The sequence below is a fragment of the Micromesistius poutassou genome, assembly GCF_964030765.1.
Source record: "Micromesistius poutassou genome assembly, chromosome: 4".
NCBI lineage: Eukaryota > Metazoa > Chordata > Actinopteri > Gadiformes > Gadidae > Micromesistius > Micromesistius poutassou.
Genome location: NC_140274.1, coordinates 2,756,317 through 2,779,211, shown reverse-complemented (window position 1 = coordinate 2,779,211; position 22,895 = coordinate 2,756,317). Strand labels below are relative to the sequence as shown.

The following is a 22,895-nucleotide window of genomic DNA, read 5'->3' as shown; positions in this document are numbered from 1 at the left end:
CAAATTAGCACATATGTAATTAGATTATGCACAGTTTACCCATGGTAAGAAACAATTTAAAAAAACTTGTAATAGATTTTCTGTTTGTCTTGATGTAAGTAATCAACTCAGTAATTTCCATGGTGATATGGAAAGGTTGAAAGTGTACCCTATTCACGTGAGAAAAATAATGAATGTATGAATAGGCTATATTTGGGTCTTTTTCTAAACTTTCCCCTAATGGGATTCTTCTGGGCTTTTTTTCCATACTCAGGACATATTGAGGATACAAAATGAGTTGAGTTTGCTTCTGTTGCAATTAGTTTGACCCTTTTTCATAAAATTACTGGACTAATGGTCTTGTCCTGATGTTTTTTTCACAATTTTGCTTCAAATTTGCTCTGATATCTGCACTTGGCAGATATCTGACATTAGTATATACTACACGTGAACATCCTAAGATGGCGCAATTTGATTGGTTCGCTATCTCTGGATATTGGGCAATATCCCATGATTGCGATCTCAAACTCAAAATGTCGCGCGTGACGGTCGTCTCGTCACGCTAATAAAAACAAATAAACCGCTAATAAAAATAAATAAATCCTGGCAAAAAGTGTTATCTTGTTTATCTTTAGAGTGTTCACGTGTAGTATAAACTAAAACAATGATTCACCTCAGGCTTCGTGAATAGTGGGGAACAGCCCCAGAGACCTTCGCCTTTTGCAAATAATTGTTAAATATCTGTTGGTGGCTGAGCTGATTCGTTTGGATCTGTAACCCGTGTTGAGCGATGCTCAAGGGGCGTGTCATTCTGTCGTTGAACAGAGTGTGGGGGGCAGAAGACGGCCCCTCATGGATCCATCGCCAGTCCAAACCACCCCAGGCTTTACCCCCACCAACAGGTATCAAGTCGGCTCAAGCTCCATGGCCTTACTGGCTGATATACTGTAGCTGTGTCACCATCGCTCACGTGCTGCCGCTATCACACACATGCACATGTTCTCCGTCTCCTGGTCAGTTGTGCACCTGGCGTCTATCTGTGGAGCAGGGTCATGTGATCAGGCTGAGCTTCAGGAACTTCAGCCTGGAGACCCAGGATGTGTGCGAGTTTGATTACGTCGAGGTCCACGACAGTGCAGCCGCTGGAGCGGGTCGGGTCCTGGGCAGGTGTGTGTATGTGCGTGTGTGTGTGTGTGTGTGTGTGCGCGTGTCTGCGTGTGTCTGTGTGTATGTATGTATGTGTATATGTGTGTGTGTGCTTGTACGCACGCGCGCGCGTGTGTGTGTGTTGTGCTTTGGTCCTCCCTCAGTCCCAATGTTCCCAGGGCTGTGGTTTATATAACAAAGTCCTGTTTTTAGTCCACATGTAAAAATAACTGTTAATCTTCTTATCCATCTGCTCTAGTCTTACGTAACTCAGATTTGGTTCTAATCTAACCTATTTGGTTTGTTTCCTGAAGCTCTTTTGTTGGTTTGCCAATCACCTCACCTCAGGTTCTGTGGAACCAGCCTCCCGCCTCACCTGACCTCCTCGGGGCCCCAGATGACCGTGGTGTTCGTGGCAGACGAGGGGGTAGCCGACAGCGGCTTCAGCGCCACGTACCAGAGGCCGTGTCCCTGGCAGACAGTCAGTCGGTCCTCACTGGGCCTCGTCTCTGTTCACCTCCCCCCACCGCTCGGTCCTCTCTTTGTCTCTCCTCCTTCCGTTCATCTCCCGCTCGTCCCTCCATTTCTACCACACATGTTCAACCTCTTCCTTGTCCCGAGCCTTCATCGAGGCCCTTCTATTCCCTCTCATGTCGTTCAAACTCCCTCATTGGTGTGTTTCGCTTTCGTCCAATCACTGACCAGCGACGTGCGGGCCCCAGCAGCTGGCCTGCGGGTCCGGGGAGTGTCTGCAGAGGGAGCTGCTGTGCGACGGCTGGAGCGACTGCCCCGACGGAGCCGACGAGGTCGGCTGCGGCAACTCCACCTTCCCTTCCTTCAGTGAGTCTGTCCTCGTCCACCGCCCGTCTCCGTGCTCCTGTGTGTGTGTGTGTGTGTGTGTGTGTGTGTTGAACAACCCGGCTCTGGGTTGTATTAAAATGAACAGCCATCCTTTAAAGTATTGATTTGTAAAACAAAGCAAACATGAGATGGAGAAGTTAATTTGTCAGGGTCTATGAAGGAATTTGAATGAATGATGGGGTGTAGTGTGTGTATAAAACACAAACCAACCAAATTTCACTAATCACAGAATGGAAGAAACTACAAGGACACAGCGGACATAGTTATGTGCTCACCAGCCTAGCCTAAGACCTAAACTTAACCACCTCTAACCTAATACCTGAACATTATTAGTGTTAAGATAGATACTGTGTTTGTCTTATGATAACAACTCTTTGGAAAGGGTCAATGACTTGCCAGGGAGAAAGCTTTCAAATCCCCCGGGTCAACAACTGAAACAAGAAGGTGTGAATGTGTGTGTTTGTGTGTGTGAATCACTGGTTCCCCTGCCCTTCCAGCATCGCCGTGTGAACACATCGAGGTGGAGATGTGCCAGGGCCTCAGCTACAACCTCACCTCCTTCCCCAACATCTGGCTGTCCATCTCTGACCAGAGGCAGGCGGCCACGCTGCTGCGACAGTACCGGGTGAGCCCCACGTCCCCCTACCCGTGCTATCACAAGCAAGAACCCCTCCACCCTTTGCATACGGTCGTCGCAAGCGTTGCGTGCGTTTTGAGATTTGCATGTTGATTCAGACATTGATGCCCCTCTTTGGACAGAAGCTCACAGTGGCTCAGGAGGTAGAGCGGGTTGACTGTTAGTTCGATCCCCGGCACCTCCCCGCTGAGTGTCGAGGTGTCCCCGAGCGAGACGCCTCACCCTGACTGCTCCCGACGAGCCGGCCGTCGGCCTGCCTGGCTGACTCCGCTGTCGGTGTGTGACCGTGTGAATAAATGGCTGTGTGTCACTTTGGATAGAAAAATGTAAATGTCTTTCCTTGTCTTCCGTGCAAAACATCCACCCCCTCCCCTCCCCTCCCCTCGCGGAAGGTGCTGATGGAGCTGGCGTGCTACGAGCCGTTGCGGCGGCTGGCGTGCGGTCTGTTCCTGCCCCAGTGCAGCCCCCAGGGCGGCGTGCTCCAGCCCTGCCGCTCCGTCTGCTCGGGGGCCGAGAAGCAGTGCGGCCCGGCCCTGGACCTCATCCCCCTCAGCTGGCCCTTCAACTGTCACCTGCTGCCCGACTCCCAGGACCCCATGGAGTGTTCCATGCCGTGACGGAGGGAGGAAGCTGAGCCGTACAATCACAAAGCATCCTCAATGAACGACGGCGCGTTGATTTCTCCTGGGATCGTCGTGATTTTTTCTCTGGCTGTCGGAGCTCCCGGGAACTCGCAGTCAACGCTGTGTTTCTTAGGACCTGGGTCCATTGCTAAGAAAAGCAAACAAACAACAAACAAACCATATGTTGTTCACTGGATAGAGGACATGCAAGGTTAACATGTTGGCCAGAAGACAGCCGATTGCGCTTTGTCAAATGTATGTGTAATATATTTTGAGTAGAACCGGTTTGGCCGTTAAAAAATGAAAGGTGATTACTGCTACCTATTAATACAGTCAACTGCTTTTTCCACATACATTTTATTGCCTTATTCCATTGACTACTCAACAGTACGCTTAAAATGTCATTGTCAGTGTCCTGTTCACAGGTGAATTCTTCTGCAGGGAAGTGAATCTTAATCAGCGAGTTGATTTGCATTGGAAAGACCTTTCAACAGGATCCTGCCGACAACAACATGGAGGAGCTGTTCAATGTGCCAGCCATGTCTCATAAGCACTGAAGAAGCAAACTCTGAGTACTTCATAATCACAATGTACATGCTACACACAATGGCTGAAAACAGGCCAATCTTTTGACATTCATGAATGTCATCAGTAAAGGGTTACTTGATCTTAAAGGAAAATAAATAATAGCTTCATGTTGATTTATGCATATTTCTGAGAATTGTCTTCCTGAGTGTACTGAAATGTATTCATTTGAAATATAAAGAATATAGAGTTAAATGTAAAGAATACATAGAACAATTATAAATATGTGAAACCAATGCAACGGTAAATTATAAATTCAGGGTTTTTTTCACTGTTAAATTAGTCAATACAAAACACAGCTGCTCCATTTCCGCATCGTTTCACTAGGTCCTCAAACCAGAAGGCTCCCTGACCCCCGAGGGCCGTCGACCCCTGGACAGAGTGACCACTCACATAAACAGACCCATCCATATCCTTTGCAGTCAAGTCAACAACGTGCCGTGAAGCTCGCTCAATGAACGCCCCTTTGATCTCACATCACGACTCCAAAGTGTCCACATTGTCGGGATTGCGAGTCAGGTTGCTAGGGCGACGCGATGATTGCCAGGGCGTGGTCGAGGGCGACAGCGGTCAGGCCCCACACGCGGTGCTTGCCGTTGTCGAACACGGGCAGTGTGTAGGCGTACTTGTCTCCGTTCCGGAAGTGTGTGTATCTGCGGTTGGAGGGGTCGACCACGTGGGAGAGGGACAAGGTGAAGATCTCCTCCACCTGCGGATGGACACACACGGGGACAGAGACCGTGGATGTTGTGGAGATCTGCTCACTCAAGATTATTTTGAAATAGTAGCTTGAATGACAACTGGAACCACATGAGTTGACCTCTTCCGGGTTGGGTTTGAAGGACAGGTCTTCAATGGGGCCCAGGTTAGCCAGCACAGGAGCAACCATCATGCCTGACTTTAGACAGAACCAGAGAGGTACAAGGTCAAGTTAAAGTCTTTTAATGACGCAAACAACAACAACAGAGTCACACCGACCATGGCAATTCTTAGACGCAGGCAATTACCGACACAGGGCATACAATCCTAGAAAGATTTAAACAAAAAAAAAAACGATATATATAAAGATAAATATACTAGAAAATAAATTGTAAAAGTATATTACAGGTTTAGTCATAATATAACATCATATATCATATCAAATATCAAATAAATATAATTACAATTATAGACTAAATACAATTTTGTTTTGTTCTAATTATTTTAAAAATGGTTATACTCAATAATGAAGTACAATATAAATTATACAATTATTTTATAATATTAGAAGATTGGCTTTGAAAACATGTTGACGTGCTTTCAGCCCATGACGATATTTACACAGAATTAGTCGATTAGTGTCGACTTCCTATTTTACCACAACGTGACCCAGTCCAGCTGCCACGCCGACAGGCACCCGTCTGTGACGTCCTCTGAGGTGAGCGACCCCCAGGGTCACACACCCTGGGGGTCACACACCCTGGGGGTCACACACCTCACACACCTCATCCACTTACTGTCTCCCTGAGGGGCTTCAGAAGGCCCCACACCTTCTCTGTTGCCACGGTAACGCCAAGCTCCTCCCGGGCCTCTCTCAGGGCCGTGTCCACCACGTCTCTGTCTGACGGGTCGTTCTTGCCACCCGCAAAGCTACACAACCAACGACACACACACACACACACACACACACACACACACACACACACACACACACACACACACACACACACACACACACACACACACACACACACACACACACACACACACACACACACACACCAGGGTAAATCTATAAATGGCATCGATATCTTTATGTAGGTTTTTCTTTATAGATTGTTGCATAATTGCCCAGTGGTCCAATGCATTGTGGTTCATGGAGCTGAAACGGCCTTCACACGGTATCGCCTAGTGGTACGTTTTGACTCTCGTTTCGTGATTTATTTCATTTGTCAAAAAACACATTGCCTGAGACAGACGACTGCCAGACAAGACACCCACCTGACGTCGCCCTTGTTTTTCTTCAGCTTGCTGGAGCGCAGCGTGAAGAGGAAGGCCGGCTCGCCTTGCACGGAGCACAGGGACACCAGGATGGACGCCCACCTCCCCTGGCTCTTTCCGTGGGCCTGGGCCGCCCCGCGCCCCGCCTCGTACAGCTTCAGGTTGCGGCCCAGGCTGCAGCGGCACCTCTGCTCGTTCTCCGGGGACAGGCAGTGGCCCAGGGCGGCGGCGGCCTGGCAGGGGGAGGCGCGGTGAAGGCCTCTGCTTTGGGTCCACAGGGCGGGGCGACAGAGAGCCGCGACAGACGGTCTTTGTGCTGCAGAGCCGATCACTTGAGGCAGAACTATGCCACGCCGGTTATGACTGGGGCCGATACTGACTGGCGGTTGGCTAATGCTCTGCAGCCTGTTCTGTGGTGGAAGAGGCTTCATGCGGTCTGCCGGGTCACCATGTGTACTCAGACGTTTGGATGTTTGTGTTGAATAGTTGAACGTGGAGCACTGCCCACACTCCAGTCTTATTGGATGCTGTGTGAGAGGAGAAGGCTGAGGATGGATGGACAGGGCAGCTCTGATTTTGAGGTCTTGGTGCGAAGCAGCCTTCAGAAGATAATGTCCACAGCCGTAGCTCGGTGGTGCAGGAGCTGAAACAGAGGGGGACGTCTCCTTGGAGAATGAGACATCTCCTTGGGTTACTCCTAATCTCTTCTGTGAGGAGGTGAGAGTCTTGAAGCCTGTAGATGTCCACCACCGGCTGCACATGTTGGCAGGCGGAGCCGTGGGAGAAGCACTGTAGAAGGAGTCTCTCATCCCAACCAGCAAGGACCTCATGTGGCAGGACCCCATCTGAGGACCTTTGAACATTCTGTAACGGAACAAAGCATATGGAGTATTAAATACCGTAACACTAGATACATTTTAGTTTTTCCAACAAACTGAATTACTTTTTGAAGAAGATAGATTTTGCGGAATGAAACTTTCATACCGTGCGCCAATATTCCTATTTATAGTATTGACTTACCTTAGCCTACATTTTGAATGAATAACGTGTTTCGGCGCACATTGTGTTGCAGGTTCTGATGTTATAATCTTGTATACTAACAAATACACAACAAACATGCTCATAACTGAATCATCACATTTCATGACCAAGCTCAGATTAATATTCAACATGTCTGTCTTCACCAGACTGTTTAAAACATGTCTTCACCATAGACTGTATAAAACATGTCTTCACCATAGACTGTATAAAACATGTCTTCACCATAGACTGTATAAAACATGTCTTCACCATAGACTGTATAAAACATGTCTTCACCCTAGACTGTATAAATAAGACCCCAGTAGGAGTCTGGTGGGGAGAGAGATGTTGTTGCCAAGTGGCCTGGTGAGTAGGAGCTAGTCTGCAGCCTTCAGGATCACAACGTTACACGTGTTGAAGCACTCAGTTAACATGAGCTTCTTTACACTTGGAAACAGTCATATAAACAAGCAGGTCACGTTAATAAATCCAACATAACATGTGGACTTAGTGGCTTGCTAACAGGTCAGTGAGCAAGGTTAGCCTCATTGGCTGTGCAACAATGACTCTCAGAATAAGACCAATATATAAACAGACGATTCTTTGTGAAACTGTCCACTTTGCAGCTTCTTTACCAGGTAGTTAACGCCAACCAGTGTGCAGGTCAACATCTAGCTGTCCCACAGGCTACTGAAGTAACACTATGTACCAGGACACCATTACCACACAATAAATTATATGTGCTATTCTTAAACTCGCAGCCACCTTCATATAGTTATGCATCCCGAGTACGGAAGGACAGTTGACGTCATAAAATAATGAATAATAAGTCAGGCTCACCTTGAAAATGTGTCTGATCGCACAACACGGAGAGTTGGCGCACACACAGGAGCGAGCTGCCGCGTTCAAGACAACTCGGGAGTTTGAACTCCGAAATTCCGACTTCCAACATCATTGCCTTCACGCTGTAAGTTAACTAATGGACAAAAATAAATGGATGCCCGTTGGTAGTTCGGCATATTATAGCTCATTGCTGGATGGAAAAAAAAAAAGTATAAAAATATATATTCGGCAGCAGTTTATGCTTATTTTGGAAATATAGGAAGAGAGAGAGAAAGAGAGAGATCTTATTTTTCGAGTACCGAGTCTACTTGAACGCAAGCTCACATGATTGATAACTTCCTTTTTGACTTTGGAGATGAAAAACAAGTCTGGCCTTCTCAGATTCCTTCTCAGTTTCATCAGTGATGATTATGATAGTTCCGTGACGTTTTTTTTAAAATACAATCAAACGACCAGTAGAGTAGTATATATTGTGTATCTCCTTTATTTAATGTGTCCATATATCACGTGACTGTTATGCAATCGTGTGTTAACCATGACAGTCCATACACCTTGACCTCACCTGTCTTGATTGGTGAAATATTTGGAATACTCAAGGAAGCTGTTCCACTTGTTGTTCCAGCCCCACCCAGTTCCTACATGTGCCTTAGCCTCTTAAGTATCAGGTGAGCTCTCGCTCTCTTTCGGTGTAGTCTGTATGCCTGGTGACTAGACTATTCTTACCCACATTCATTCAGGAGATCTTGTCTCACTCTGGAAGCACTGCCTTCACCATGGCCTCTGCCTGGGCTGAAGAGGAGACCTTTGTCTGCTCAGTCTGCCTGGAGACCATGAAGGACCCTGCCACCCTACCATGCGGCCACTCGTACTGCCTGCGTTGCATTCAAGGTCACTGGGACCGGGAGAAGAACAAAAGCCGCTGCAGCTGCCCTCAGTGCAGACAGGTCTTCAACCCGCGACCCTCGCTGGCCCGCAGCACCCTGCTGGTGGAGGCTATGGAGAAGCTCAGAGTCAAGAGCTTCAAGCAGAGGGACTCTCCTCCTCTACTGCAGTCGTCAACCCCCGACTGCCTGGAGGGTCTACGGGGTACAGGAGCTCCAGGGGCGGCCCCGGGGAGACCGGGGGGCCTTTACCCTCAGCTTCCCTTCCCGCCGGCCCCCACACTCTGTCCTCTGCACCAACGGCCTCTGGAGCTGTACTGCAGAGAGGACGAGGAGCACGTCTGTGAGGACTGTCGTCAGAGTGGACATGCGGGTCATTGTGTGCTCGCACCGAAGGAAGAGAGGAGAGCAAAGCAGGTACACCTAGAACAAGGCAGACCTCATGCTGGATGGCATTGTATTTTAACTTGTTGCCCCAAAATAAACCAAACATTCCTTGGTTACAGAGGCCTTGTTTTGCCAGGTGAAGGTGTAAGACTTGTTGAACAAATGGCATGGGAAGCTTGTACGTTTTATATAATTTGTTGTTGTGTTCAATCTTTGTTTTGCTAAGGATATTTTGTATTTCTTTTTTGTATTTACTTAACTTTTAACTTTAGTGTCTGTGTGTGTTTCTACAGAAGGAGCTAGTTCAGATGCAGTGTGCTGTACAAATGAGATTACAGGATACTAAGGAGGACTTGAAGGAGATGTCACTGGCTGCGCTGCAACACAAAGTAAGCGGTTTCTGTTCGACCACCAAAAACATCAAAATTTCTTCATCACCTCCTTGTATCCTTCTGGGATTTCCTTGGTTTCACCTTTATCTATAACCCTTCTGTTTTGTCTCTCTAACTTGTGTTTACAGGCCTCGGTCCAGGCTCTGCAGAGAGAGAGCGCTCATCTGATGTTGGAGTTGAGGAAGGGCGTGGAGCTGATGGGGACCCAGGTGGAGGAGCTCCTGGTTTCCCACGAGGCCTCCCTAGGCAGCCGGGCCGAGAGCCACATCCACAGGCTGGAGCAGCAAGCGGCACAGCTTCACCGGAGGAGCCAGGAGATGGACAAACTGGCGGACATGCAGGACCATGTCAGCTTTTTAAAGGTCTGGCAAGAGAGTATCGCTGAGCAATCAAGCAGCGTACTCTGAGGCCATCAACGTCACCCCTATAGGATATCAATGTATTTGTATATCTTGTGCTTACATTTACATTTAGGGCATTCAGCAGACGCTTTTATCCAAAGTGACTCACAATAAGTACATTTGTCAGAAGAAGGTGAAACAACAATATATCGCTGTCTGTACAGTCAGGATGTTCATAGAACCAAGTGCAAAGCACTCACACTTAATTCCCTGTACACAACAAAGGTAGCTAGGATAAGAAGCTACACAACTAAGTACTATAACTAAGTACAACATACAATAAGTGCATACATTAAGTGCCAGGACATACAACATACAATAAGAAGGGGGTGGGACGGGGTGGCTATGCAGAGTCTTGAGTCTTTTGCGGAAGCTGGTGAGCGACTCCGCGGTCCTGACATCGGCAAGGAGCTCGTTCCACCACTGTGGTGCCAAAGCAGAGAAGAGTTGTGCTTAATCTTGTCTTTACTTCATCGCGTACAGCTTTGCAATGTGAGCACATAAATTAATTACCTTTTGCTGTTTGTTTGGTTTTTCCTTATTTTACAGAACTTTCATCAAATTGAGCCCTTGGTGGAAGCCAAGAGGGAAGAGTGTGTCCTGGCTCAGGAACGTGAAGCCATAGCTGGAATCCACACTGCCTTGTCGGAACTTCAGAACTCGGTACAGGACCTTTCCAAGGAAAGCCTGGCTAAGATCTTTAGACTGGGTCTGTACCACGCTTCTGTTCTTGTGTGTGTGTGTGTGTGTGTGTGTGTGTGTGTGTGTGTGTGTGTGTGTGTGTGTGTGTGTGTGTGTGTGTGTGTGTGTGTGTGTGTGTGTGTGTGTGTGTGTGTGTGTGTGTGTGTGTGTGTGTGTGTGAGCAAAAACAGGAATGTTGGAAGGTCATTGAGTGGTATCGTGGAGAGGACTGTAACACGTCCTTCTCATTGTTAGTGAATGATACAACTCCTGCACTATTGGCTGGTGGGGAAACGGAAGGAGAAGCCACTGATGACATGAGTGTAGCTGCCCCAGTCAACACAGGTAATCCACAAATGAGTAATTCAGCATTAACCCATCATTAAAATGTATATGGTGCAGGTGTTTAACATTAGTGGAAAACAAATCCAAATATATCACTGATATTCCCATGGCCATTTTCATTTAGAAAAGACAAGTAAGCATCATTCCAGAGGTTTGAACAGAAGGCCTTAGTGGCTTAGTGACAATTTGACGTTTTTCTTCCATCGTCTGTAAAGTCATTTTTTGATCTTCTCCCCTAAGCCTCCTCCACTCCCCCACTTTGGGTGTCCAGTGTGGGTAAATAAATGACCTTCTCATAGTATATGAACAGAGTTACTTTATTCTATGGTTATTCTACGATACGCTTTCATGTCTCAATCTGCCCCCTCGCTCTGTGTTCATGGCGGTCCTCGTGTGAAGCCTCAGCTCCAGCCCTGCCCAATCAACCTCAAGGTACACAACCGTGCATTTCGAGCAACAGTTGACAATGACAGACCCAGCACACATTGCATATTTGGCCTGGGAAGATGGGTATGGGTATAAACTGAATTAATTTTTGTAATAATTTCTTTTACTTTTCTAGAATCTCTTATGGCAACAGCAGAAAACACGGACCTAAAGCCCAAGACCAGAGAGGATATGCTGAAATGTGAGTTTAGGCTGTGAACACTTTTTACTGGGGTATTTTATCCAGTATTTGTATGTAACATTTCTGAACTGATCCAACTGTTGGCGTATACAGACAAATATGTATACTTTATACAACCCCTGCACTGAATGCTATGCTTTTGTAGTCTGGCTAACACCAGACCAAATCTCAAGAAGATTTAGTCTGGGAACCACACATTCATTTTCTCGTATTTGAGGCGTGGTTTACGAATGCCCAGAGCCGTTTATTGGGCGCTACGATTGTCTATCAAATGTGTCTGTACGTACGTCTGTGCGTCTCATAGCCAATAAAAATAAAATTCAAAATAAACTTGCGTTCCAAACTACTTAGAACACTATCTAAGGCTGCATCAAAAGGTTCTCGTCTGCTGCCATGTTGGATCCATAGATATAAACAAACGACAAGCTTCGGTGTGTCGCATAGACGTCGTCATCGTCTTGCTGTTCTCCCTCCGTTCTGTGATTGGTTCCCTCGCTGAGGAACAATCGGATCCATGGAATCCAGGCTGCCTAGCAGAGTGAAATGAATTTGCGCGCATGCAGCATTAGCCTGGGTACACCCAGGCTTTTGTAGGCTGCAAAGAATTAATAAAATGAATAAAATGAATGAATAAAATGAACATTATGCAGACAATAAATTGCTAGTTTAAATGTAGACTAAGCATATCATTAGAATATAGATCTCCCAGTGCATCTCAGACACAGTCTCAGTCTCTATTTAAACTAATGTGACTGTGACCAGCTGACTCAACGGATCCCCCGTACTTCAGGGCTTGTTTTGGCCGAATTAACCTCTTTCTTTCTTTCTTTCTTTCTTTCTTTCTTTCTTTCTTTCTTTCTTTTTAAAATCTGTCTCTGGTTTGCTTCCTCTCTCTCCTTCTCGCCCGCCCTCCCAGACCGCTGCGAGCCGACCATGGACCCCGACACGGCCTTTCGCCACATCCTGCTGTCGGAGGGCGGGCGCAAGGCCACGCTGCGCCCAGAGAACCAGAACCCCGCTGTCAGCCCCGAGCGCTTCACGTTCTGGAGACAGGTGATCTGCAGGGAGCCGCTGTCTGGGAGCCCCTTCTACTGGGAGGTGGAGTGGACCGGTCTGAAGGTAGGAGGGCGATGACGGACTGTATGCTGGAGAAAGGGAGCGAGTGCTGTGCCTTCATGATGTGTCGTCTTGTGTTTGTTTCTTTTTTACGAGCCTGCGCTTGTCGTCAGAAACAAACAGGCCTTGTTTCGTCCCACCTCCTCCCTCTCAACACATCTCTTATTACGGAGCACTTGATGTGTCCATTGTCTGCTCGGGTACCGACAGCTCTTGAAAGAATTAGCCTTTCATGCGGTCACTTGTCGTGGGTCTGTCTGCCTCTGATGCTAAAATCATGTGCTGTGGTTTTACTTCAGGTGACCATCGGTGTGGCCTACAAGGAGATGGAGCGCAGGACTTCTGACGACCACAGCCGGCTGGGCCACAACGCCTCCTCCTGGAGCCTGTACTGGTCCGGGACAGACTTCTCCTTCTGGTGCGCTGGCCAGGAGACCCTGCTGGGTTCCCGCAAGGCCCGGAGGGTCGGTGTCTACCTGGACCAGACCTCTGGCGTCCTGGCCTTCTACCGCATCGCCAACAGCCACGCTCACCTCATCCACCGGCACCAGACCCAGTTCACCGGGCCGCTGTACCCAGGGTTCAGGTTCGGGTCGGGGCCCGGGGCCTCGCTGCAGCTGTGCCAACTGGAATGAGACGGAGTAGAATGGGGAGGTCCTACAGAGGATCCAAACCCTCTCTGGCCAAACCCCGCTTTGTGTAATTACTGCAAATGTTTTCTTTCTTCTTCTATTCATCATTTGACTTATCAAGACAAATGATCAGTCAAATGTGGCATACCCTCGATACCACTGTTACTATATCTAGAAATAAAGGAATTGGCAGATTTGCACAATGTGTTTTTTTTATTACATTTATTTTACTGGCATTGTATTGAAGTATATGCTTCAATGTGTATTAGATGATCTTTAAGCATTGTTCTTGTATATAATAAGAAAGTTCATTCACTAAAGGAAGAATTTTACACTTTGTTGACCTAGTTGCTTTCCTCCATTGCCTTCACAGCGTAAGTACTGGATTATATATAGAGTGACTGTGTTGGAAAATACACACCAAATTGGGGGCAGGGATATTTGACCCTCCCCGCAGTATTCTCTGTCTATTCTCTCCCTACTCATGGATAACATCTGCTCCAAAAACTGACAATGCGACAGGTCATTGCTGATGAATGGCTTATTGAAAATATCTTGATAATATATAATTTCTCAAATCTCATATAAACAACTCTTGTCTATTGTCTAACTTTTGTCTGACTATGTAGAACCTGCATCTTTGATTGCACACATAACACGAGTTGAATAGAAAAGGTTATAGTAAATAGTAAATAGTCCCCATGGGTTTTTGTTAGTAAGGTGTCAGTGTGTGAGGCCTGACCACATTGAGTTGATACTGTACCAGGTAGTGTGTCTTCCCAATGATTTTGATTTCACATTTGTATTAGCCTGTATTACTAAATCAGTGGCCACAACGTCAATCTGCTGTTATAATCTATATGTTTAGTATACTCTAAAATCCTTCGCTGGCACAGTGCGCTACACTTTAAATATCTTTATTCTATTACGTTTGCAAAATCATGGATACACAATAAAGCAAATGCACAAATGGACCCGTAATACAGAGGCAGGCAAGTTAGTGTATTTTTAAGAGGATGGGAAGAAGATAAACCGTGCACACACTAATCCACTCCCTACTAAGAGGACAATACCTGGCCTACATCTAACAGAGAAAGCCCTGGTGTGTGTATGTGCGCGTGCACATTTATCTGTGGAGGTTTCCATAAACTCCCTCCAAAGAAAAAAGGCAACAGGAAATCCCAAGATACCAAGTATAGAGAGAGAGGTGTGTTGTGAAAGGATGAAGGGGAAAAAGAGAAAGAAAAGGGGCGGAAGAAGCCCGTTGAGTGGTGTATATAACGCCCTTCACGCTGCTCTCTCCATCACTTCATCTGCTCCCACCACCGTGACTCCTCTCTGGGCGCCATCGAAGACCACCTCCAACATGAAAGGTGAGGTGAACGGGAGGCTTCTGTGAAGGACCACCTTTACTGATAGAGACAGTAAGAGGTACGAGACACGGCCGTAGCACTGGTAAAAGCAGAGGCCATGATCCTATTTGTCAAAAAGAATCCTAGGTAGATAGGCCAAAGAGTGTCTTGACGGTCACACCAGTGACCCACGATGTCCCTGACATAGAATTGATTAGAATCTATAAACTTGTGTAACTCTACTTATCTCCTTCTTCTAGCAATTGCGTTCTTCGCTCTACTGGTATGCTATGTCTCCAGCGTACAGTCAAACAACTACTCTTGGGATGGACCAAGAGCGGTCATCCCTTCAGAAATCCCACCAGAAAACGGTAAAGCAACAGGAAACCAAATAAATCAAACCGTGTCTGCAGTGGAATAACAGAGGTGCGTTGTGCATGTCCTCAGCCAGTTCCATGTGTGCGTGAGACGTATGTGTTGTGTGTTGTGTGCAGTGTGCCTCACAGACACCGCTTCCTGCGGCTGCTGCCTCATGCAGCAGACGATGCACAGGATGGAGGCGTTCTTCAACATGAGCCTCGGTGAATTACAGCACAGCCTGAGGGAGACCAGGATGGTGCTGGACAACATGAGAGGTGAGTGTGTTTGTTTGTGTGTGTGTGTGTGTGTGTGTGTGTGTGTGTGTGTGTGTGTGTGTGTGTGCGTGCGTGCGTGCGTGCGTGCGTGCGTGTGTGAGAGAGAATGAGATTTGTTACAACATGTGCAATACTTTAAAGAGGCATAAATGTCTCTTCCTCTGTTAATAATAATTCAATGAATTCACGCTCATCCTTCGCCCCCCCCCCCAGCCAGCCGCAGTGCCTTCTCCGTGGCGCTCACCGACCGTCGCTGGTGCCTGGGGCCCTTCGTCGGCAACCAAGTCATCGTCTACCAGCACGTCTTCCTCAACCTGGGTGCAAACTACAACCCTGTCACCGGCATGTACGTGGCCCCCCGCTCCGGCGTGTACAGTCTCTCCCTGACGGTGTACAGCGACGCCGGCTCGGCCGGCTCCCGCCTGGCGGCCTGCGCCACCATGATGGTGAACGACGCGGCCGTCTCCATCCTCAAAGAGCAGAACAGCCAGGACCAGGAGGACAGCAGCACCAGCGTGCTGGCGCTGAAGCTGTCCGCCGGAGACAGGGTGTACGTGATGCTGCCCCAAGGCTGCTTCCTGTGCGACAACGGCAACCACTACAACACCTTCACCGGCGTCCTGTTGTACCCCACCGACTAAGACCGAGCGGGCCGTCACGGAACATTCCATGACTGCAGGCGCTTCCCGCCGGGCCCTCTCTCTGTTCTCGGTGATCTTGAGGTTGACTCCATCTTGCCGTGTGTGTGTGCCTTCACCCCCCCCTGACTTCCTTCCTCCTAGTGCTTGTGTGTTTTGTTTTATTTGATCTTAGCGTAGGTTCGATACAGACGGGGCCGGGGTCCTAGATGAGGTGGTGTGTAGGCCTGCTCTGTGGTGAACATACGTTACATGTGTAGGCCACCTCTGCATCTGTGTCAATTCAGAATGAATAAATCAAGGTTTTATTCTTCAAACCGTGTTTGACGTTGTCTTTTACTTTGTGAGATTCATAAGGGATAAGGTGCAGTAGCCGTGACGTCGGAAACACACAGCATACACTTGAGTAGCAAGTTTAAATAGGCTTACATTTTTTCCATTAGGAGTAACACTGCTTCATTGGCACTTTTGACACAAGGTCAGGTGATGCTGAACCTAGAGCCAGGGCTTCCCCAACATCAAAAACACCATATTCAGAGAGCAGCTCCTGTGTGGTTCGGTGGTTTTGATAAATAAGACAATATACAATAAAATATTATCACAATATTACAAATATGACATTACCGCAACGATACAGTCATCAAAGAAATGTGAGAGTCCCCTCTGGCCTTCATGATGACGGGGATTGGAAGGTTTGGTTGAAGACGGGCCACACATAAGGCAGCTCATATGACAGCCAAGGAGATGGAAACCACTTCCCAATCGTTATCTTTTATATTTAGTTGATCAAATTTCTTCTATGATGATAAATGTCTCAATAGAAAGTTTTGAAAGTCTGTTTCGACTTGACTGTGCCCGTTTCTGTATGTTTCTGAGACAAATTTCAATTTCAGAATGCCTCCAGCTTTTTGTGTTGCATGTTTTGAAACCAGCTGGTCCTTGGTTGGTTCAGGGGATCGCAGAAGGTCCTTCAGCACCAGAGCAATGGAAGTGGTCTGATTCGTATTTTTAATTAAAAACATCACGTCAAGGCATAATTAAGTAAAAATTAAGTAAAATAAAGTTTATTGACGGCCATGTGTCTTTCACTTGGTTTTACAATAGCTCCCCATAGTAAACAGACGTAGGACTACGGCCAGCGGGACTGGTTTGCTGTCACGTGTGACAACAGCCAGTTTGACGACCAGTACACCTACCAGTATAGCTATAGCCAGTATAGGAACACCATTAAAACGTCATGTTTAACTACCAGAACGACGACCAGTCTGACTCCCAGTACAGTGGTGGTGTCCTGCCCATGTTGGGTTCCCAGCAGGTGCTCTGGTGTCCTCCCACACCAGAAGACATTACTGGGAGGTTATTCTTCCTGTGCTTGACCCAGGGAGAACACCTGGAGTCGGTCCCAGTGCGCTGCACTGCCCACCGCTCCTAGTGATGGGATGAATGCAGAAATCACTTTTTGTGTATAGTGCTTGTGCAATGACGAATAAAGAATCTTCTAAGACGACCATTCAGGTGGTGGCCGGCCAGCCCCTGGTATAAACACTCGGTTGTCTAGGCCAGGGGTTCCCAACATTTTTTGTTCCAAGGACCGGCATATTCATATATGCACCATATTGATACATGGCTACCGGTCAGTTTGGTCTGTCTGGTAGTCAATTTGAATGCCTTCCTTTTAAGGACCAACAATGCAATATATAAAAACTACAATTTATAAGAGAACCACAAGAAAAGTCACCTCACACGATCAGATTGACTTTCTGTGTTGCTCGCTCCACACAATTTGAACCGTGTTAGGTTGCCTTGCTGGCTTTAAGAATTGGGTGTGTGGCCGTGGGACCGCTGCCCGTGCAGCGATAAATCTCCATTCACTCACAACAGTTCAATATTGGTACACACAGACTTTTTTCTTCTTTTTCTTCTTTTCTTTCTTCTTTTATAACTAGGTTTGGTAACCCTACACACATTGACTCTGTTTAGTGACACGATGACAGTGAGGTGCCCTGCTGTGTGTGGCTGTTAATAATTGTTTGAGGGTCCTACGGGTCGATCAGGACCTGGTGGTCCTGATCCTGCTGACTCCATTGAACCCTCCTGAAGGCTAAAGAAAACCTTGATGTTTGAACTCTAAAGTGTTCTCCAGAGTTTCATATTCAAATTTGTCTTTGAGTCCAAGTCACATTAGTTATGTCCACTGGAGGTAGGCCGACAAAGTATTAACCATCTACAAATGTATCAATGTTTTGTGAATTTAGTAGTAGAGTAGAGTTTGTAATTTACTCAAGGCACTTAAGGCATTTAATTCTCCAACCAGCAACCCATTTACAGATTTGAAGACTGCAGACGCACTCACATGTGGGACGAGCTAAGGCTCACAATCAATGACTAGTTCACACGCAACAACAAGTGGGATCGAACAAAAGCTCCCAGCGATGATGGCCCCGTCAGCAGCGACCCATCCTCCCCTTGCCTCCCCCACCCTCCCTCCTGTCTTGTCTTGGTCCTATCACCCGTCTTGGTCGCTCCACTTTACCTTGGGAACCAGGTGATGTTGTGTACCAATATACCAACGCAGGCCTCCTCTGATGAACTGATAGCAGTTATCCGACGGCTCATCAGGTGCTATCGCCCCCCACGTCCGACGCCATTAGAGCATTGTCCAACGCCATGAGAGCATTGTGCTCCGCTGAGATGATGGCAATCAGATACCCAGCGACCCACTAATATCTGCTGATGAGGGAAAAAGGCTTTTCAACAGAGGTTCTCGTCTTGTCACATTAAAGGAAACGTTATATGTTAACAGGGTGTTGCCTCCCCATTGTGAAAGGGGCTTTGGTATCAGTGTTCCCCTAGCACTGAAGACCTGTGTGTGTGTGTGTGTGTGTGTGTGTGTGTGTGTGTGTGTGCGCGCGCGCGTTAGTTAGTGAATGTGTGTTGGGAGTACAGTCATTCACTTGTATCAGGTCATGTGACATGCATCAATAAGTGGTCAAAGCCAGCCCTGCGTACTTCATAGCTGCAGGACTCGTGCTAACAGCAGACCTCTCACACTCTCACAGCTGTTCCCTCCCTTTATATCAAGGACACAGCGCCGAACCGTACAGTAAGTGCATTAATTACTGCTCTAAAATCAGTTTTCCTTTCTTTATTACAAAATCAGACATGTACTGAAGAGGATTAGGGCCACATAAAAAAAAAAAAATCTGAGTTTAAAGACAGGATTCTGACTTTATTTTCTGAATCCTGACTTTATTATTCTCAGAACTCAAAAAAGAAAATCACACGTGGCCCTAATCCTCTTCCGTAGATATGCGTCAATATTTGTGTCATTAAAACCATGCATGCCTGATTATAAAATAATTAAAATAAACGGAAGGTGGATTTCTGTTGCTCTAAATTGGACGTTTTGGCACAGTTTTCTTATTTTGCAAATTCCTTTCTTTAGTGGAATTTCTTAGATTAAATATATGGTTTCTTAGTTGAATGGTTTCGATTGTATTCAAGGCCTATTTTTAATAATTCCACAACATAATTAACACTTCCCTTTTATGTTGTTTTAAGAATGTTAATGTTAATGTTAATGTTAATGCTTTAAATTGCAAAACGTAGTGGGGGGGGGGAGGGGGTAGTGGTTCCAAATGAAGGGTCAAAGGTCATGTATCTTAGAATGGTCGTGAAGATACAGACTAAGAAAGTGTCTCTCAGTTAAAGAACTTTAACTGAGTTTCTGACACTTGTCAGAAACTGGTCAGATATTTGAAAAGATATAATCCTGAAAATCAGAATTAACCCCGACTGCATGATTGCAGGTGAAGATGGTTGCATTGTCGCTTATGAGCGTGTGGGGGTTGCTGTGCCTCTGCACGACTGTCCATGCCATGGGCAGCCCTATCGACTTATTGGCACACACAGCAAGTAAGGAAACCATTTGTCACCCTCATCAACAACAAAAATCTGATTTTCTCAACCTCTCATTTTTCACCCAAAATGAGAGGTTGATATTTGGACAGCAGGAAACAATGTTCTGTCAATGTAAAATGTTTTCACTGGACTACATTGAGATTCCATCACTGGCCGTCTACATAGGCCTGACACCACTACATTTCTTTTTTTCAAACATATTCAACCATTTGGGGGATCATCCTCACCCTCCCTCCATCATCCATCCCTCTGTTCCCAGTCAACTTCCCGGGGCCCATCAGCTGTGGCGTGAACTGGGGGTGCGACTGTGCCTTCAGGCAGAGGGACTGCTGCTGTGGGGCCAAGCAGTTCATGGCCATGGAGGACAGCATTTACACCCGGCTGGTGGCCTTGAGGACTGAGCTCAACGACTTAGAGATGAAAACAGAAGCCTTCACAGGTACAGCCTGCGGGGGGTACCTCAATAATAACCATATTGAGGAAATTTAACTTAAAAAGAATGAGTCCAACCAACCCATCACCCACTCGTTTGTAAACTTTTGCCGCTGAAAAACGTGCTTCACTTGTTCCAGATTTAACTCGAGCATTGCTTCATTTTCAAAGATTAAGCAAACAAACAAAACTCCAGAATGCACTGGAATTTTCATGTCCCTTTTTCACATATATAAAATTAGAATTATATGTTCAATCTAAATCGCCAGAATTCGCCATTTTGGCATGTTGATGTGGGTAAGATGTCAAATAGTGTGCGCGCATTGTACGTGCATACCTGATGAAGGCTACGTGCACGCATTTGCGCCCAATGCACATGATGCATTGGGCAGACATTTATATATCATTTGGACTTTTTCTCTCTCTTTATTTCCATGATTGTCTCTTAGAAGATACCCACATCGCCTTTTCAGCCAGCATGGCTGCAAGATCCGATTCTTTTGGTCCCTTCACCACAAATGTTCCCATTCCCTACACCGCGATTGCTACTAACGATGGCCGTGGATATAACCCTGCTCTGGGTAAGACAAAGCTGTACACACACATGCACACACGCACACACACAAACACAATATGTCGTCATTGCCGCAAATCCAAAAGAACGACAAAATAAATCTGAATTGTTATCTTAAGACATAATCGTTTTGCCCAGTGTAAAGTGGTCACGTGTTAGCTGCTCAGGCCCTCGCTAATGATGTCAATTATTTTAGTCTATGCTTCTTTTTGATGACATGTTTCAAGCTAACACAAGTTATGAATGGTTTCTTCTCCACATAGTGGACAACACCATAAAAGGTTTTATGAGTTTAGATAAGAAGTTAGTCACTACAAACATGGCCTCTCTGCCATTTCCGCCCAAACCAAGACAGACCAAGGTTTACCTGGGTCAATTAAAACCTGTAGGCGTGGCTTATTTACCATTCCGCCCACTTCCAATATGAACTGAATTCTCAGCTGTGTTCGACGGATGCTCGTTGACCTTGTGTCTCTGTTGGAATAAACCACGTGTTGAACATTTACCTCTCAGTCACACCTCACGCCCGACACGGCGATACCACAGAGGATCAAATGAGTTGTTCAGCAATAACCCTCCCCCTGGTCCCCTGTCACCAGGAATCTTCACCGCGCCTCGTGCGGGCGTGTACTCCTTCGCCTACAGGGTGTACTCCAGCGCCGGGGCCGCGGGGGCGCGCCTCTACCACAACGTAGGCCCGCAGCACACCTACTGCCCTCCCATAACGCACATTCGGCTCGCTTTCCTTTCAGCTTTTCAATGTTTTTTTTTTTTAATAGACAACTATGCGAGTAGAACATGAGTTTTTCTATGCATGTTTATAGAGGGGTGTTTTTTTCTTTTACTTTTTCCCCCGTTTTATTTTTGTGCCAACATGATTGACCCGAGTAAATGAACTGTAGAGACGAGATAAGCGTTTGACAGGTCTCTGGTGGTAGTAGGCCTAAGGCCTACTAGTTCTACTATACGCGAGTAGCCTGCCTTCTCCAGAATCAGAATCATAATTACCTTTATTACATCTTATTGTACACAAGAGTACAATCCTTAGGCTTGGTTCCTCAACAGCCACATAGCAGCAACAATACAAATCAAGTAAATAAAGATAAGTAAAAATACAAATATTAAAAAAGTAAGTAAAAATAAGCAGCATAGATCACAATAATAATTAATAATAATAAAATAAAGTAATAAGAGAAACTACATTTAACACAGTGGTAATAAGTACCACCGCCTGGGCTCCTGTCTGCAGGTCCGACTGATGATGAACGGACGGGTCGTGGCGTCCACCTGGGAGGACAACCGCGAGGACATGGAGGACAACGGGTCCCAGGTACGACAGCGGTGTTGAATACACGTCACGTTGTTTCCAAAGGGTTACAATAAAGTAATTAGCGCATCGCACTTGGGTTATCGGGTTTGGGGCAGTATTAGATTAACAATGTGTACATTTCAGTGAGAAATATGTGTTTCTATTTTAAAACATGGATTGATAAAATTTATTGCATGAAGAAAAAAAAAAAAGCGGTATTGGCGACACCGTGGTGTGCCGCATGTGTCCACCAGGTGGTGGTGTTGCAGTTGCGGAGAGGCTGCCAGGTTTACATGGAGATGGTGTCCGGGAGAAGCCTCGCTGGAAACACTAGAAGTGGTTACAACCATTTCTCCGGCTACCTCGTGTACCCTAACGATGAGGATTAGCCACGCTAGCTGGAGATCTACACTGGACAGCGAGAGAAGGGGCTGGGGTGGGATAACGGAGGTGGAAACCAGTCACATCATAGGCAAATAAGTCCCGTGTGGGAGCAATCGATTCGGTTTATGACTCTTTAAGGAACGGTATCCAAGAAACTGTACAGAAAATGCATGACATAGGCCTACATGATTGGATTTTAACAGGAAACGTGTGGCAGGTGATAAAAGGCAATGTACAGTGAAAGGGTTTTGGAAATACAACAATAATAAACACAATAATAAAACTAAATGTGATTCATGATAATGGTTGAATTTTATTTTTGTGTAGAGCAAATGGTGGTTATTTAAACTTAAAACAGACATAGGTACACACACACACACACACACACACACCAAAACGTACATACATTCCAAGGTGCATACAGTAGCCTGTGCCCTAATGCTGCTATATTTGGCCTATGACCGTATACAGTAGGATTATAAACAAGAGTGTCTTCAAAGGCAGAGCTCCATA

General features: G+C 46.4%; 5 protein-coding genes across 5 annotated transcripts in view; 4 read left to right on the top strand and 1 right to left on the bottom strand.

The window, feature by feature from the left end:
* Window positions 1-3,457, top strand: part of mfrp (membrane frizzled-related protein) — a gene marked incomplete at its 5' end in the record, with an annotated part of 8,146 nt that extends 4,689 nt beyond the window's left edge. Inside the window, 7 exon segments of the mRNA XM_084467222.1 lie at window positions 805-881; window positions 998-1,146; window positions 1,474-1,585; window positions 1,588-1,606; window positions 1,831-1,965; window positions 2,484-2,611; window positions 3,016-3,457. Coding sequence (XP_084323348.1) covers window positions 805-881; window positions 998-1,146; window positions 1,474-1,585; window positions 1,588-1,606; window positions 1,831-1,965; window positions 2,484-2,611; window positions 3,016-3,240 — 845 coding nt within the window. The 3' untranslated portion in view covers window positions 3,241-3,457.
* A 109-nt stretch (window positions 3,458-3,566) lies between these two features.
* nudt8 (nudix hydrolase 8) lies at window positions 3,567-7,722 on the bottom strand. Its single transcript, XM_084467078.1, has 5 exons — window positions 7,672-7,722; window positions 5,812-6,675; window positions 5,328-5,460; window positions 4,652-4,729; window positions 3,567-4,540 (listed from the first exon to the last, which is right to left on the bottom strand). Exons 2-5 carry the CDS (start codon window positions 6,672-6,674, stop codon window positions 4,355-4,357), a joined length of 1,260 nt encoding a protein of 419 aa, XP_084323204.1. The 5' UTR covers window position 6,675; window positions 7,672-7,722; the 3' UTR covers window positions 3,567-4,354.
* Window positions 7,177-13,140, top strand: ftr86 (finTRIM family, member 86; the record flags this gene model as incomplete). Its single annotated transcript, XM_084467074.1, has 10 exons — window positions 7,177-7,197; window positions 8,367-8,972; window positions 9,236-9,331; window positions 9,463-9,696; window positions 10,285-10,444; window positions 10,672-10,761; window positions 11,161-11,193; window positions 11,324-11,389; window positions 12,306-12,508; window positions 12,805-13,140. The coding sequence occupies 10 exons, from the start codon at window positions 7,177-7,179 to the stop codon at window positions 13,138-13,140; spliced, it is 1,845 nt and encodes a 614-aa protein (XP_084323200.1).
* A 1,363-nt stretch (window positions 13,141-14,503) lies between these two features.
* Window positions 14,504-15,765, top strand: cbln20 (cerebellin 20; the record flags this gene model as incomplete). Its single annotated transcript, XM_084467221.1, has 4 exons — window positions 14,504-14,510; window positions 14,750-14,860; window positions 14,984-15,124; window positions 15,338-15,765. The coding sequence occupies 4 exons, from the start codon at window positions 14,504-14,506 to the stop codon at window positions 15,763-15,765; spliced, it is 687 nt and encodes a 228-aa protein (XP_084323347.1).
* Window positions 15,766-19,577: 3,812 nt separating this feature from the next.
* cbln18 (cerebellin 18) lies at window positions 19,578-22,387 on the top strand (the record flags this gene model as incomplete). Its single annotated transcript, XM_084467087.1, has 6 exons — window positions 19,578-19,677; window positions 19,943-20,122; window positions 20,565-20,696; window positions 21,289-21,380; window positions 21,939-22,019; window positions 22,253-22,387. 6 exons carry the CDS (start codon window positions 19,578-19,580, stop codon window positions 22,385-22,387), a joined length of 720 nt encoding a protein of 239 aa, XP_084323213.1.
* Window positions 22,388-22,895: the final 508 nt, after the last annotated feature.